A 16,714-nucleotide genomic window follows, 5' to 3' on the forward strand; every position below is an offset into this window, starting at 1 on the left:
ACTTCGGTGTTTGAGAGTCTAGCCCCAAATTACTGCCAAGGGAATAAGGGATGGAACGGAAAAAATAATTCCCTCAAAGGGAATTGTTGAAGCATAATCCTTTATGAATCTGGTCTTAGGTTGGTGCAATTCTGAGAAATGTGCATCCAATCCAAGTTTAATGCGTATTAATAATAATAATAATAAAGCTCAGTTCTTATCCAGTGCTTTTCATTAACAAGTTCTTAAACTACTTCAAAAGGAAGTCTGAATTATTATCACCACTTTACAGATAGAGATACCATGAGATAGTGTGTTGCTGGCTCCCCTAACAGTCAATTGAGCAGCTAAGAGAAAATTCAGTTTTCCTTAAGCCCAGTTACTTTTTTGTATGTTTAGTTGAATTATCTCCATAAGATATTGCTGCTTTCTGTATTGCACTTGGCCTACTATAGAGATTTGTCAATTTGTTATTTTTGGTTTCAGCCTCATGACAAGAAAAATAGCCCAAGTTATAGCTTTCTAAGTTGCTTAAGAAATGTTTCTTGCTGCAAGCTAATACAGAGATTTAACTGTCCTAGTCTGCCAGTGAAAACTAAATGCCAACAGGTCCACTTTAGGATTAAAATCTGCAGAAAAACATATGGATGAAAGATAAACTTGCAGAGCTTTCTCTGTTGATTAAAATTTGCAGTCTTTATTCCAAGGACTTGCAGCCAAATTTCAGAATATGACATTGAAGAGTGTAAGTGAAACGCGTCACCCACTGTAAGAGTAAAGGAATGTGGAGCTTACACTGTTGTTTCTGTGTATTCTTTGTCCTGGCTCTAGCAGGTCTCACAGTATGACTGTGTTTTGTACAGAAAGGGGCTGTAGCCCCTGCCCACCTGTTTCACCAGACCTGGGAGGGGGGGTTGGGTCTTGGAGAGTGCCTGGCTGGCATGCAGCCCCCAGGGTACCTCTGGGTGCCAGTTGCACAATAAAGGCACCCTTTGCCAGCAGTATGGGTCCTGCTAGAGGAGAGGCCTCGCCAGTGATGTCCGAGGAATAGGTCGTTATACCAAATCTCTGGTTAGATTATCCACCATATGTCATGAAGGCACAGAAATAAAGAGCAAACCACAATCCTCTCATCAGTATGCCCTTCAGACCCACTTAGCTATCCTTCTGCATATGGTAAAGGAGAAGGGAGACACCAGTCTCTTTATCCCTGTTTGCCACATACATCATCTGATTTTTATCTGTTGAACTTAAAATCTTTTTCTGATGTGCTAAGGCCCTTTTCATCAACATTGCCTTTTTCTTTTTTTTTAATTGTTTTTCTTTTCCTATCTGTGAATGCATTAAACTCCCCAATGAAGATAAAAAGAATGCTGATCAAATCTATTCTCCAGTCATTGCACTTAGATCCTTCTCATGCATATGAACAGACAGCTTGAATGGACATTGTGAACAGAATAGAGACTATTAACAAAGGCATCCAGCATGTGATTATTCAAAGGAAAAGATTTCTGTGTAGCTGTGGGGTTTTTTTTCTGTTTGATCGCCTTTTGAATTTTAAGCAACATTTTCAGCCATGGTTTGTATTTTCAAAGAGAGGCTGTGAACACAATGGGATTCATTTGCTGGTTTGAAAATGTGCTTCTGTGTCTCAGCAGGAAGTTCCACTCGGATTAAAATATGCGTATACATAAATGACTCCTATGCTGCTTCGATTTGTGGATTTTGTAAAGATATTTTTTCAAATATGTTAACAGAAATATTTTTGTATTTAGACACTTAGAAATAGGCACTACTGTGCTCTTCAATGAATTATTTTTGTTCTTATTATATGGGCTTTTTGCTTAACTAATATTTAAAAGAACGCTCATTTCAGAATGAGCAACTCCAGACAAAGTGTGTCCTGATTCTATTCAATTTAGAAAACAGATAATCAAATTTGTTGTTTGTTTTAGTGCTTGAACTCATCATTGTTTTTCTTTTGCTGCATCAAATGCTCTGGGAGTTCTGCAAAACTGGCTTATTGTGGCACTGACTTTGTTTCTAGCATCTGTTGTCTGAAATGGAGTCGCTGAAGCCAAAGGTTCATGCAGTACAAGTCTGTCAGAGTGCCCTGAGGATTCCTGAAGAGGTGGTCACCAGCCTGCCAATGTGCCACAATGCCCTCCGGCTCCAGGAGGAGGCCAGCCGCCTGCAGCACACTGCCATTCAGCAGTGCAACATCATGCAGGCCAGTGCAACTCCATCCCATCAATTACTCTGCGTAACTTGAACAGTGCCATACAAATTGTGATGAAAAAGGAGAATTTCATATCTCTGTACATCCCTCTTTTCCGTGTAGTACCATTAGGAAGTTCCCCTTTAAATTTCAGTCGTTTCTGACTCCATGTTTTTGGGGGTTTTAACATTCATGATCATGTTCATTGCTGATTTACTCACCAGACTCTCATCTTGGTTCTCTCATTGATCTTGCTATGGTTTTTTGTAATGCTGTAAGGATTAACCGGAGAAATAGCTAATATACAATTGTGTGCAGGTTAATTTTATAATACCTATAATCTGTTAATGAAATTGATATATCATTATAACTTCAACTGCTTCTAATGATTGCATAAAAACTATCAAGTTAATTAAATAGCTTTCTAGGATAATTTTTTTTTCTCTTTATTTAAAACTTAATATATATTTGCTTTCTGATTTTGGAGTCATTTAGCATCTATTAAATTTGCATTTTCAAGTTTTGCTAAATACCAGAAAACTAGGTTTTGTTTGTTTGAATTCATACCTAAACATGTAAAAGGTATTTCCAAAGAAGAAGAGAATAAGCTTTTCTTTCCTGCTATTTAGTGATAGAAAAATACATACTGAGCTAGGGTACAACTACAGATCTTCAAGTTAGATAACAGAAGAGACTTTCGATCATTAAGGATACTTAAGTACAAGAAAGGGTACTACGTCACACTGAAAAGTTTTAAAAACAGGTTAGACAAACTGCTGGTGAATCTATGATAGAAAGAACTGATACCACACTGGTAGGATAATGGTCTGAATCAATCTTCATAATCCTCTCCCAATTGTATTTTTCTGTAAAATCTAACTTTTTCATATAGTCTTTCCACTTCATAAATGGAGGCTTGAAGTGAAAAAGCAGATGAAAGTGCTTTATAGTAAAACCATGAGACTAGGCAATGCTATTTTTGGTGGGTATGTTTGGTGCAGATACTTGTTGGAAGCAGAAGTTCTAGCTCCTTATACTGGATATCTAAAAGATCATGTGATGTGAACTGTTTTTTGGAAATAGTTAATAAATGAAACCATTGAATTAACTGCAGTTCACAATATTTCTGAATGGACTTTTTCCTGACTATATTCCTGCTTTGCTTATCCAGACACGAGTGCCAGATAGATGTAAGTTTGCTCCACTTCAGAAGGGAGATCAGTCATGCTTGGACTAAGCAAATACTTATTTTTCATGTAGACAGTATTTTTTTTTTTTCCCCTCTCTAGGAAGCAGTGGTTCAGTATGAGCAATATGAGCAAGAAATGAAACATTTACAGCAAATGATGGAGAGCGCCCATCGTGAGATCCAAGACAAGCCAATAGCAACTGGCAACATCCAGGAACTCCAGGTCCAGATTTCGCGTCATGAGGTAGGAGAGCCAAAACGCAACAACATGGGCTCAATGGCAGCTGATTGACCCAAAAGGCTTTTCCTAAGCAATGGTCATAAATTAGCTGAGTAGCTTTTCAGACTTGCTCAAGGCTAGTTGAGCAGAGAGACTTAATGCCAGATAGGAAACTCGCGCTATTGGTACAGTGTGGAGTATTCATTTGTTTATTCAGTTAGATGGGCCCTAATCTCCAGGCAACATTATGAAAAGCGAAAGCATTGTGTAATTAAGGGACGGTTAACATAGGTACTTGACTGAAGAGTGTCCCAGAATTCAGTATTGAGCAGTTAGTCAGGTGATCACTGCTAGTTAAGTGATCCTTTTATATATATCTATACATATATCTCCTAAGTACTTACTTCCATCCCAGTAATGTTCTGTAAAAGAACACCAAGGGACTTGAATCACATGAAACCACAGTAGATTTGGAGGAAAACACTGCAATGTTCACTCCAAAGGCTTCTTTTAAAGTCATTGTTGGGAAGAGTTTTGTCCTGTGGAGTTACAGGCGGTGCCCTCAAACCCATTGATCGTCAGCTCCCGAATGAGTTGGGATAGTCTCGGTGTAGCCTTCTGGCTGTGCTGGCATGGGAGCTCCTGAGCCCCTTTCCCCTTCCCCTGTCTGTTGTGCATTTCTTGGGACAGAAATGCACCATTGAACTCTGTGTGTCACTTCTGGCACCAGATGGCACCATTTCTTTACCTTTGAATTAAAAGCTATCTGTGCTATTACACAATATAACCTAATGTTATATCTGTTGCTCATTTTCTATCCAGTTGTTACAAAAGTTACTTAGGATAAATGCAGAGCAGTTTGCTTACACAAACACTTCTGGTTTTTTAGTACTGAATTAAAAATGCTACTATTCTCTATTCAAATGTTCTGGAACAGCAAATGCAGGAGAGTGACTGCAGCGATACAGGGTAATATTGCTGGAGGAAGGAATGATGCTGCAGGGAGGAAGGAATTAAAAATGGAGCAGCTTGAAGTTTCATCTGCATTTGAACGAGTTCAGTAGCTAGGAGTCCTTCTAAAAGTCTGCAGAAAGACAGCAGCTTTACTCTGTTGCACATGTTGGGATCAACCAGAGTGGACAGGTTTCATACTTGCAAGCTTTCCACGTTTAGGGGTAAGGATTTTTGAAAGGCTGAGATATGCATCTTTTTGGTTCATATTTTGTCTGCTAAATACCTGTGGAAAAGCATAGCATAAAGGGGATATATTGAACCCTATATTATTATACTACTTCAAAAGGCAAGTCTGTCAAGATGCTTGTTACGTGTGTTACTAATTTAAGAAAACATCAGTTACCAGATTTCCTATTGAAGCCTGCATGAACAAGAACTTAAAGGGACATTTGTAGTAGCTATATTTAGAATTAAAATAAGAGGAAGAAAGTAGAAGGAAAGTACACCCTGATTTGTAGGAAGCTTGTATTACCATGCATGTATGTAACTAGTTACACTCTGGAACTATGTTTACTGAACCGTGTTTCTTTAGACTTTCAGATAAGAATGTGGGCAAGTATCTCCATACTTGTGAATTATTTTAATGGATAATGCAGTACCTCATAGGACATTGCTTTTATAAGTTGCTTTATTTTTTTCACAATCACATTTTTGCCTCCTTTTCTTTTTCTTTGTTTTCAGTTGGGAGAGGTATGTTAGATACTCAGTGTATTGGACATTAAGGCCACAAATGTTATTGCATCTCAGTAATATTGATGGACTTAAGTGAGTATATTGAATGACAATAGTTTCCCACTGAGCCCCAGAGATGTCATTCATTGAGCATTAGTGAATGACTGATACTTGCCAAACAGAGCAGATAACTATTCCAGCTGCTAGACATTAAAGTTATGGCTCGATGTGATTGCAGTTTGGTTTTCGATTGATCTACTTGATGTTTTATACTCAAGACTTTGCTGAGTCTCCACGGTAAGCCTTGGAGCTCCAAGAGAGCTCCTTTTGTTGCTAATATAACAGACAGTGACCAGGTACCACTGAAACCCAGGCAGTAAAGCATCATCCTCAGCCTTTGTGCTGCTTCCATTTCTAACTCTATATTTCTCACTATGACTGTTCTGCACTGTGATTTTGAGCAAATGGTTTCCAGAAAATGTTATAAAACCAAAAAAATCTTTTAATTTTACCAGCCTGAAGCAGTGATCTTATTTACTTTTTAAAAGATATTGTAATTATTATCTTATTATACCTACTAGATCTTGCAACTTCTGTTGCTGTTTTTCCTTGAAAGCTTGTGTTTGTTGAAGAAATAAAAGCAGATATAAAAATAAGCAGAAATATATATTTGAATGAATAATCACTGGTTTAGCAGGCAAGCTTGTACAGATGTTGTTTTCACTTCATAGATGAAAATTCTTTCATGTTACTGAGCCTCTAGGAAGACAGGAACAATAGCTTTGGCAGAAATGTCAAAATCTTCCACCATTTTTTAAGTATATTAATTGAAATCTTTGAAACTGGACACTGACCCGGGCAGCAGTACAGGGTAGGAGAGAAGACAAGTCAGTTTCTAAGACTACTCATTTCCATCTTTCTCCTCTGACCAAACTTAAACTTATGATGGTGTTTGACCATGCAGATAGACCATTTCATAGCCATAAAAACCAATATTTTAAGATACACTCTGCTTTAGGCCAGATTCCCTAGCTCTTTTTAAAGAAAGTTAGTACTGTGTGCAGCTCAGCTTTTAATTCTGAAGACTTACACAAAACCAAAACAAGATTAAAATACAGCTTATCCAAACACTGGCAAAAAGCGTTCCAGTCCGCATTCGATCTTATTATGTGACTGATTGTTCATATCACATTTGATCTTGTTAGACCCTGTGAGTTATTGTTTTAACAATTCATTCTTTCTGACGAGAGCTGAATGGGGCATTTTTTACAGCTGTGGTTACCACATGACCTCATTTCCATGGCATGCACTATGCGGAGAAGCTTCATCTTTCTCAGAGAAATGGAAATAGAATAGGGGGAAAAAATACGACAGGAGGAGGGAGAGACGTTCCCCTTTGCTGCAGTCTGAAGCTTATAAACTTTGTGTCAGGTTCAGGCTGGATGCAAGCGTGAGGTGTTCCTCCCTCCCTTCTGCAGTTACCACGCACACAGAGCCTTTCGCGGCACTTTTCCGGTTTCGCGTCAAAGCTCTTGGCTCTGCAGTTCAGCTGTGCAGCCAGACGCAGCCTGACTTGTTCCCTCCACTATCAACATCCTGCTTGTCAGCTAGTGCGGCGGCTTATGCAGGGTTTCTGAGAGGCAGCGCTATGATGTTATTGGCTGGGCTTGGAGGGGAGAGCTTGCCTTCGCCACGGAAGCTGAAATGCTGCAGGTCCTGTGGCCTTTATTGGCTGCCTCTGCATTAGGGAAAAAAAAAAATGTTTCCTCAGGAGCTGGCTCAGAAGATCAAAGGATACCAGGAGCAAATTTCTTCTTTGAATTCGAAGTGCAAGATGCTGACAATGAAAGCAAAACATGCCACCATGCTGCTGACAGTGACAGAAGTGGAGGGGCTTTCAGAGGGAGTGGAGGAGCTGGATTCAGACCTGCTCCCAGCACACCCCGCTCATCCCTCGGTGGTTATGGTAAGGAAAGCGTTGGTCTCAGTACTGTTTATCTGAGCTGTTTGCTTTTGCATCGTTGCAACACTCCTGTGTAGCAAATTGCCGCAGCTCACATCTACATTTTGAAATGGCTGGAGTGTGGCAAACCAAACAAGCTGCAGCTTCCCCTTACTGTATTTTGCTTTATATGGGTTTTAAAGACTTGTTGGTAAAGGATGAAGTTACTTAACAGACAAATACCAGTTGAAGTTGTCTGTAATAAGATGCAAATATAGTGCTTTTTCGTAGCTGTCAGCATGCAAAAGCAAATGCTAAGAAACTACTGAATTGCAGGAATAAGGTAAAACCAGAATAAATATTATTTCATAACATGTTGTAGTGTATAGGTTTTACACACCATATTTTTAAAGCTCTTGTCTTAAAATGTTGATGTGATAATTGATAGTATGCTGCTATATTCTCAGATGAGTGTGTTGGAAGTGAAAGCTGGCTAAGTACTGCCATAGGCCTCATGTTTGAATTACTCTGCTTTTGTTTGTTTCTAATTGGGTCTCATTACAAACATACTGCTGATGCTATTGGGATTTTTGTCTGAGTGAAAATAGAGTGCGGATTTCAGGATTTATCACTGTATAACAGCATTGGGGAAGCAAGAAAAATACATTGCTGCTGGACTGTGTGTATTTTATATTTTAAGTCTATTCCTGTTGTTCTAACCAGGCCTGGATACTGAAGCCAATGCTGCATTATTCTGTAGCTCTCCATAGTATTTCCATATGCAGCAGTGATTGTATTAGAAGACATTTAGGCAAACCCTAATTTGTTATTATTGAGTTGCTTGCTATACATTTTCTTTTAAATTTATTAGGGGTACAGGAGAGCATGTTTGTACTGAAGTATGACAAATAAATGAGACTATTAATTGAACCAGATGTTTAAGCTGGTAAAGGTAACAGTGTTAAGTATGACTAAATAACGTCATGGTAATTCTGGCCATGTGTTGTTTTTCTTGTTTTGATCTCAATCTAAGTCAAACTTAAGTTGAGGTAACTGATTTTCTTCCTGTGCTCTGGGGTTGCTTTTCCTGTGGCAGATGACTGCTGGTCGCTGTCACACGCTGCTCTCCCCTGTCACTGAGGAGTCTGGGGAGGAGGGAACCAACAGTGAGATTTCTTCTCCACCTGCCTGTCGCTCTCCCTCACCTGTGGCTAATACAGATGCTTCTGTTAACCAGGTACCTCCCTCTTGGCATTCATTCAGCTTTTATCTCAGAGACATGCATAGTTCCATTCCACAGGTGGTTTCTTTAATCCTCTGAAATAATATTTGTGTATAGCTCCAAGGATCTGAGGCTTAACCTCTGACCTAAGTGAACCTTCAGGTTCTAGTCCAAAATGGATACAAATATTGACTTCTGAGTTTAAAATGTATAAATTTGGTGTTACAGCTATTCACTATTTTTAAAAATAATTTTTAAGTGACAGTTACAAAGTTCTTCCATGTCACTACTATTTTCTGTTTATAAGCTAATTTTTATTTTCACAGTAGTACTCAATGGAATCTTGCATCCTGAGGAAAAAATGCAATTTTGTACTGCCCATAATAAAACATTGCATTATGTCCATATACATCTGTCTTGCGCTACCACTGGTATTGTAGCATTGAAGCCACAGTCTGGTATCTTCCACTTCAAACCATGTCAAGTATTAACTTTCATGTATTTTTTCATGTATTGTTCATTCCATACTTTCAGTGACAGTCTATTTTAATTGCTGATGAGGCAGATCAGTGAAATTGCTAAAGTTAGATTTTAAATCAAAACTGAGGACTCTGGCACTTCTAATAGGAACAAGTGTATATCAGCGTTGATTAAAATGTGAGCAATGAACCAGCTCATTGAGCATCATGCACATGAAGACACACATAAAATGTTATGTTGCAGAAGCTTAGAAATGAGCCTTAGGAGCAGTCACCACCTCACTGCATTCATCATGTTGTGGGTTTTGTGGTTGGTTGGTTGTTTTTTCATTTGTGGCTGCTTCCAAAATTGACCACTGCAGATGTAAAGGGTAGAATGGTGTTGCATTGCATTGCTGAGTAGAAACAGAGAATTTTGAGCAAGTTGCCCACTAATTCCTTCCACTCATTTCAAAGATGCATATGGTGCTATAGAGGTTGCTAAATATAAATGATTCATTTTCATGAACTGACATAAGTAAGAATACTAAGGTAAGATAGTAAGAATGGTGACAAAATCTTCGTAATAATAAAGTTATAAAGTTACCTTCATAATAAAAAAGTTATGTAATGAATGAGAAGGATTTTTCTAGTGTTCTGTCATTTCAGATAATCAGAAATTTCCCAGTAAAGTATACTTACAGTAGAAAGCCAGCTATACATTTCAGCACAAAAATCTTATGGCAGTGTTAATCAGTGAAAGAGTTAAAGGAGCAAGAGCAGCTTGCTTGCTAAGAAACAAATTCAGTGTCAGTTCATTACATTTCTCTGAAAATGGAAAAAAAACAGATTAAGAGCTCAAATAACTCAAATAATAAGGAAAAATCCAGTGAAGATGCTGTTGCACCATGAGCTGACACCAAAATACAAGTTTTAGAACCTGTGATTTGCAGGGCAAAATTGAACAAAAAGATTACATCTTTCATTTAGCAGAAGATCTTTGAAAAAGATAAAATCACTGGTGTTATAATAATCTAAAAAACTGACAGATGAAGGTTTCTTCAGTGTGGTTAATGTTGAAATGAACTGCACGTACTAAACAGTAAGCGGAAGAACATTCCAAAATGCAGTGGTTTGCTTACAAAATGCTTATGTTCACACTCACATGAGATTAATAGTAAAGAAGCTATGAAACTGCCAGTGCTGATCATGATGAATGCCCAGAGAGACTTCAGGAAAGAAGGTTGGTTTAAAAAAAAAAATCTAGAGAATAGTGAATTAGGAGCTTAAAAGTAAGTTAAAAATATTTTGTATTCAGTAAAAGACTCAGCAAAACTAGTTTGGAAATTTATTTTTTTTTAAAAGTAACTAGTGTTAAGAGAAATAATTTCACACAGGAAGATCACCTGCAAAGTACCAGAAAAACATGTGAACAGGAAGTCTAGGAAGCAAAGAATTACATTAATCTAGTCTTTGGAAAAAAATTAAAAGCTCATATGAATTGTGGTGGTTTTGGGAGGCAAGGTTGGGTGTTAAGACTGTCTTTAAATTCATCCCTAATAATCTATGTACAGTCTTTCATCAAGGTTTCCTAGCATCTCTTAATGGTGAAATGGGGCTTGTCTGAACTGAGACATCTATGCACTATTTTTACATTGCTAACAAGTAGTGAAAATATAAAACAAATGCCAAGTGCATATTAGTGGAAATATTGGTTCTATGTATTGAAATAGATTAAACCAAGACCATAAATACAAGGAAGTGACAGATCTAGCACTGTTTATAAATTAACAGTTTCCCAGGTTGGTTGTTTCGTACTGAAACTCCTCTAAAAACAACTGGGAGGGGAGCGGGGAACAACTGTAAAAATGTTAACTTTTAAAAGGCTGAGGGTTTTCACAGTGTATAATATTTCAGCAATAGATAACAGTCCTTTAATGCAATTTATTTTGATGTATAGCAAAATCAGGCATTTCATCTGTGCTGCAGTACTGACTGAGAATCCTCTGGGGCTAAAACTTCTCACGCTTACTCGAAGATAGAGTTGATTAAAACTGGGCATGTTCTTCTAAAACTTATTTTCCAGATGCATAATGCAGAGCAATTGAATTGAAAAAGCTGAAGTGTTGACACAAAGCCTTGGAGGTCACAGCTGATCCTGTGATTCAAGTCTTCAGCACTGGGTCACTGTTAAATGTCTTTCTATCTCTTTGTTCACAGCCTACTTAATCAACTTTCTCCTTCCTTATGAAAACTCATCAAGGGCGCAACAGCACTTGTTAAGTATCTTTTGAAATCTAAACGCACCCTTTGCTCCTACATCCTAACAACAAGGCTTGAGTACTTTTCATTGGCTAATTTTCAGAAAAGAGGGCATGAGATGTCAGGGCCTTTATAGGGGGAACAAAACCTGTTATGTGTAAAAACATCTGGATTCACACTATCAGCATTAAAGCCCTACCAAAAAGAAACTGCCATGTTGTTTACTCCAAAAAGTAGTGGGAAAGACAGGGAAAAAGGATTGTTTTCCCCTCTTTTAAAAGCAAGGCCTTTATTCTGGAAATGATGATTTAAGAAGTCTCAGAAGCACAGCTTTTCTCTTGGCCTTGAGAGAGGACTAGCTGAGGGCTGGAGAGTAGCTGCAGACAAGGCAAAATGAGAAGTTGCCTGCACTGATGCAATTTTTCACTGTGTCTTGGAAAGATCACTTGTGGTCAGAGTAAAAAATTCTGAAATTGCAGTAGTGAATGCTGTGCTAAGCTGTTACCTATTCCCTGTTGGCTCCTGGACATTGTAAACGCTTTCATCATTAAATTTTTCAAGTTTCCCAATTATTGCCTTTGAATAAATGGCATGACACTTTTGGACATCTTGATGTGCTGTCCATTGTTGGGTCTCCTGTTTCTCTGGAGAGACTGACTTTTTCAGGCATCCTCAGTAAAGATGTGTGATCGAGCTGTCTGTAAAATACACTCTTAGCTGCTGCCTCCCCTTAAAAATATTGGTGGTGATCTGTGAGTAGCACCTTAATTGTTAAAATGTCCGTACACAAAGCAGATAACCTGACAAGTCTCGTCATTCTTGAGGGAAGGACTGAAGAACCATATCTCTGCAGCTGCTGGGTGATGGGGTGTTTTCTGGGACAGGTGGGCATTCTGTGCTCCCTGGGTTTGGTCAGAAAGAGAGCCCAAGAGGTGACTGTGCCTGGGGAGTGACCTGGTTTCTATGCTCTTCCAGAGCTTGTTTGGTTTTGTTCACATATGGTATTAGATAACATATTAAAATGACATTGGGAAATAAAGATTCTGCTCCAAATTGTGATCCTAATTATACTGTGAGCTCTGGTACCTCAGAAGTACTCTCGTTTAGTACCTAACTTTTATACACCTATACAGAATCAGAGAATGGTTGAGGTTAGAAGGGACCTCTGGAGGTCATCTGGTCCAACCCCCTTCTTCAAGCTGAGCCACATACAGCAGGTTGTCCATGACTATATCCAGGTGGCTTTTGAATATCTCCAAAGATGGAGACTCCACAAGCTCCCGGGGCAACTTGTCCCAGTGCTCAGTCACCCTCACAGTAAAAAAGTGTTTCCTGATGTTCAGAGGGAACCTCTGTGCTTCAGTTTGTGCCTATTGTCTCTTGTCCTGTCACTGGGCACCACTGAAAAGAGCCTCTATCTTCTTTGCACCCTCCCTTCAGGTATTTATACACATTTATACTCTTACATCTGCAGTAGAGTAAATGGTCTGTGGTCTATTTGGTAGACACAGCTCTGTAAGCTGTCAAGTGAACAGCATTTAGTTTTCTCTCAGTCACATGGCTCGACATGCTGAATTTTCCTCCCCCTTTCCAGGGTCAGGAAAGAAGTATCCATCGTATTTGAGAAGTTGTGGCAGTCCGGTAAAGTTCCCACTGACTGGAAAAGGGGAAACATAACCCCCATTTTTAAAAAGGGAAAAAAGGAAGACCTGGGGAACTACAGGCCAGTCAGTCTCACCTCTGTGCCTGGCAAGATCATGGAACAGATCCTCCTGGAAGCTATGCTGAGGCACATGGAGGGCAGGGAGGTGATTCGAGACAGCCAGCATGGCTTCACCAAGGGCAAGTCCTGCCTGACTAACCTAGTGGCCTTCTATGATGGAGTGACTACATTGGTGGACACAGGAAGGGCTACAGGTCTCGTCTATCTGGACCTCTGTAAGGCCTTTGACACGGTCCCCCACAACATCCTTCTCTCTAAATTGGAGAGGTATGGATTTGATGGGTGGACTGTCCGGTGCGTGAGGAATTGGTTAGATGGTCGCATCCAGAGGGTAGTGGTCAATGGCTCAATGTCCAGATGGAGATGGGTGACGAGTGGGGTCCTGCAAGGGTCTGTATTGGGGCTGGTACTGTTTAATATCTTCATCAATGACATAGACAGTGGGATGGAGAGCACCTTCAGCAAGTTTGCAGATGACACCAAGCTGAGTGGTGCGGTTGACACACCAGAGGGATGGGATGCCATCCAGAGGGATCTGGACAAGCTGGAGAAGTGGGCCCGTGTGAACCTCATGAGGTTTAACAAGCCAAGTGCAAGGTCCTGCGCCTGGGTCGGGGCAACCCCTGGTATCAATACAGGCTGGGGGATGAAGGGATTGAGAGCAGCCCTGCCGAGAAGGACTTGGGGGTACTGGTGGATGAAAGGCTGGACACGAGCCAGCAATGTGCGCTCGCAGCCCAGAAGGCCAATCGTATCCTGGGCTGCATCCAAAGCAGCGTGGCCAGCAGGTCGAGGGAGGTGATTCTGCCCCTCTCCTCTGCTCTGGTGAGACCCCACCTGGAGTACTGTGTCCAGCTCTGGAGCCCTCAGCATAAGAAAGACACAGACCTGTTGGAGCAGGTCCAGAAGAGGGCCACGAAAATGATCAGGGGGATGGAACACCTCTCCTGAAGAAAGGCTGAGAGAGTTGGGGTTGTTCAGCCTGGAGAAGAGAAGGCTTCGGGGAGACCTTATTGCAGCCTCTCAGTACTTAAAGGGGGCTTATTAAAAAGATGGTGGCAACCTTTTTAGCAGGGCCAGTTGCGACAGGGCAAGGGGGAATGGCTTTAAACTAAAGGGGGGGAGATTTAGACTAGATATAAGGAAGAAATTTTTTATGCTGAGGGTGGTGAAGCATTGGCACAGGTTGCCCAGAGAGGTGGTGGATGCCCCATCCCTGGTCAAGGGACCAGGGATGAATGACCATTCAAGGTCAGGTTGGCCGGGGCTCTGAGCAACCTGGTCTAGTTGAAGATGTCCCTGCCCATGGCAGGGGGGTTGGACTAGATGACCTTTAGAGGTCCCTTCCAACCCAAACTAGTCTATGATTCTATAATTTGAGAAATTTGCGATCATTGGAGGAGGGTTTTCCAAGTACGCTTTTCAGTAGATTTTGAGCAACTTTTTATGCAAATATTGTGATAGCTCTGAGAGCTGCCTGAAAGGAGGTTTGGCCCAACCTAACAGAAATCAATGGAAAATCCTTTACTGATTTCACTGGCAGCAAAACTGTGTCTTAAAGTTTTCACCAGAGACACTTACAAATTCAAAATGATTGAGGAAACTGGACAACAGCTGCTGTGTCACTTAGTGAACTATGCTCCAGACCAAGTGGGGCTACTAAGTGAGAAGAAGGAAGGTTGCAGCATTTTTTTCCTTCCAAACAGATGTGGTGGTAACTGTCATACATGGTTTCAGTTTTAAATAATCCTTGCCATGAAGTCTGCTTTCCTGACTTAAAAACAGATACTGTGCATGTTACCTTAATTTTACATTTTCTGTAGATCTTTCTGTTATCTGCAATAGCTGAAGAAATTCCCATACAATAAGTGTAGAAGTTCTAGTGAGAAACAGTTCCACCCTGAATGGAATTTGAACATTTGCCCATTTTCCTTAGCACTTTCGGTCCCTTTTCCCACTATCTTTTATAAGTTAGTTGAGAGTACCCGTTTGTTTGAAGGCTTAATATAAGCTAGTGCTTCATACTCTTTCTTACATCATTGACTAGTCCTTCAGCATATCCCTTTTTGGTTCTTCTGTTGTCTTCTCTGTGCTAGTGTTCATTAGGGTGATATTCTTTGCCATCTACAGTACTGTAACCCACTGTCTGTTGTGATGGGGTTTCCCCATGTGTAGTTGTGATGATGCTAGAACAACACTCCCACTTGTAGCACTCCCCTCCCAGTCTTCCCATGTCTGTCCACAGTTGCCTCCTGTGCCTCCTAGCTAATATGAACATGAAAAAATGCATCCACAATCTTCACCATAGTGAAGCTCCAAACCATACTCAGTGTGCTACTATTAAATACTTATTTTCTGTGTTGCTCAGAGGTTTCCTGGTGGTTTTGGCGTTGCGGATTTTATTTTAATGGACATATGCAATGGGGCAGTATGTGGGGGGATATTCTTATGCAGTGTCTTGCATTTTGAAAGTGCAATAATGTGCTTTGTGCTTGTAGGACATTGCTTATTACCAAGCCTTATCTGCTGAACAGTTGGCCTTATCTGCTGAACAGTTGCAGACAGAAGCTGCTAAAATTCAACCCAGCACTTCAGCCACCCAGGAGTTTTACGAACCAGGCTTAGAATCAGCTGCTAGTGCCAAATTGGATGATTTGCAGCGTTCTTGGGAAACACTGAAAAATGTAGTAAGTCTTCATCTGGAGGGTTCAAAATAATCAGCTAGTTTGTGAGGAATAAAATGCAAAGAACTGGCTCAGCTAATATTCTTCTCTGCAGTTCTTGGTTTTCAGGTGGTAACAAGATTTGTTAGTTGTGATATTATATTACACTGGCTTTGTTCTTTCTTTGAAAGCCTGTGCAGGATGGACTGCCATTAAGGAAAAATAAAAGTCATTAAGGCTGATAGTTGCCTTCAGAAATACTGGCTATTGTCGGACTATATTCCATAACCTAACAGGGAAATCCACTCATGCTGGATGAGTTGGCAAAAAAGGTCCAAGAATCCAGTTTCTCCAAATACTGAGTCAACACATTTCTACATAGTAGTGCAGCATAATCATTCAGTGATGTATGAAAATGGTCAAAGTTCTGATCGCATGCTATAAATTTTAATTCTTTGAAGAGGCACAGTAGCTATTATGGGGTATTAAGAACTATGGGTCTAGCAAATTGTGCACATTCACATGTTTGAGTGCATAAAATCTAAAATAAGGCATGAGAATGTGCCTAGGTTTTCCCTGCTTATTAAAGTCCATTTTTTTCAGTCACAGAACCTAGGATTTGACTGATGATGTTTAAACAGATAAATATTTTTAATATGGATATTTTGCGTTATACTTTTGAAAACTTGTTCCAAGTTTTTGGTTTTAGTCTCGTAAGCCTAGGGATGTATGAAGCAGAAGAAAAAGAAAATCCTGTATCAGAGGTCAGAATTTATACCTTCCATTCCTCTTCAGATCAGTGAAAAGCAGCGCACCCTCTATGAAGCTCTTGAGCGTCAACAGAAATATCAGGACACACTCCAGTCTATATCCACAAAAATGGAGACCATTGAGATCAAACTAAATGAGGGTCTGGAACCAGCCAAAAGCCCGGAGAGCCAGATGGCTGAACATCAGGTAAAAAATTATATGTAAGAAATAGAGGGAAAGTATGCATTACCTGTATATCTTTAGTTCCCTTTTTCAGATAGCAGCGTTCTTCATGGCTGGATGCCTCAAAAACATGCATTAGTTGTATGAACCTTCTCTGTTAACTGTATGTCTTGCCTTTCTGGATTTCCGGCTGTTCTAAAGCTGGTGTAATGGGGATTG

At 40.0% G+C, this 16,714-nt stretch overlaps 1 protein-coding gene across 2 annotated transcripts in view; it reads left to right on the forward strand.

Annotated features, from left to right (window-relative positions):
• Positions 1-16,714, forward strand: part of SYNE1 (spectrin repeat containing nuclear envelope protein 1) — a 268,227-nt gene that overhangs the window by 151,866 nt on the left and 99,647 nt on the right. The window contains exons 88-93 of one of the 2 annotated variants that reach the window (XM_076333837.1): positions 2,027-2,209; positions 3,487-3,630; positions 7,064-7,258; positions 8,331-8,471; positions 15,398-15,586; positions 16,358-16,519. In XM_076333837.1, the coding sequence (XP_076189952.1) occupies positions 2,027-2,209; positions 3,487-3,630; positions 7,064-7,258; positions 8,331-8,471; positions 15,398-15,586; positions 16,358-16,519 (1,014 nt within the window). Of the gene's footprint in view, positions 1-2,026; positions 2,210-3,486; positions 3,631-7,063; positions 7,259-8,330; positions 8,472-15,397; positions 15,587-16,357; positions 16,520-16,714 lie in introns of those variants that run through there. The other variant, XM_076333836.1, reaches the window with a different exon arrangement.

This window comes from Aptenodytes patagonicus, chromosome 3 (assembly GCF_965638725.1).
Source record: "Aptenodytes patagonicus chromosome 3, bAptPat1.pri.cur, whole genome shotgun sequence".
Lineage (NCBI taxonomy): Eukaryota > Metazoa > Chordata > Aves > Sphenisciformes > Spheniscidae > Aptenodytes > Aptenodytes patagonicus.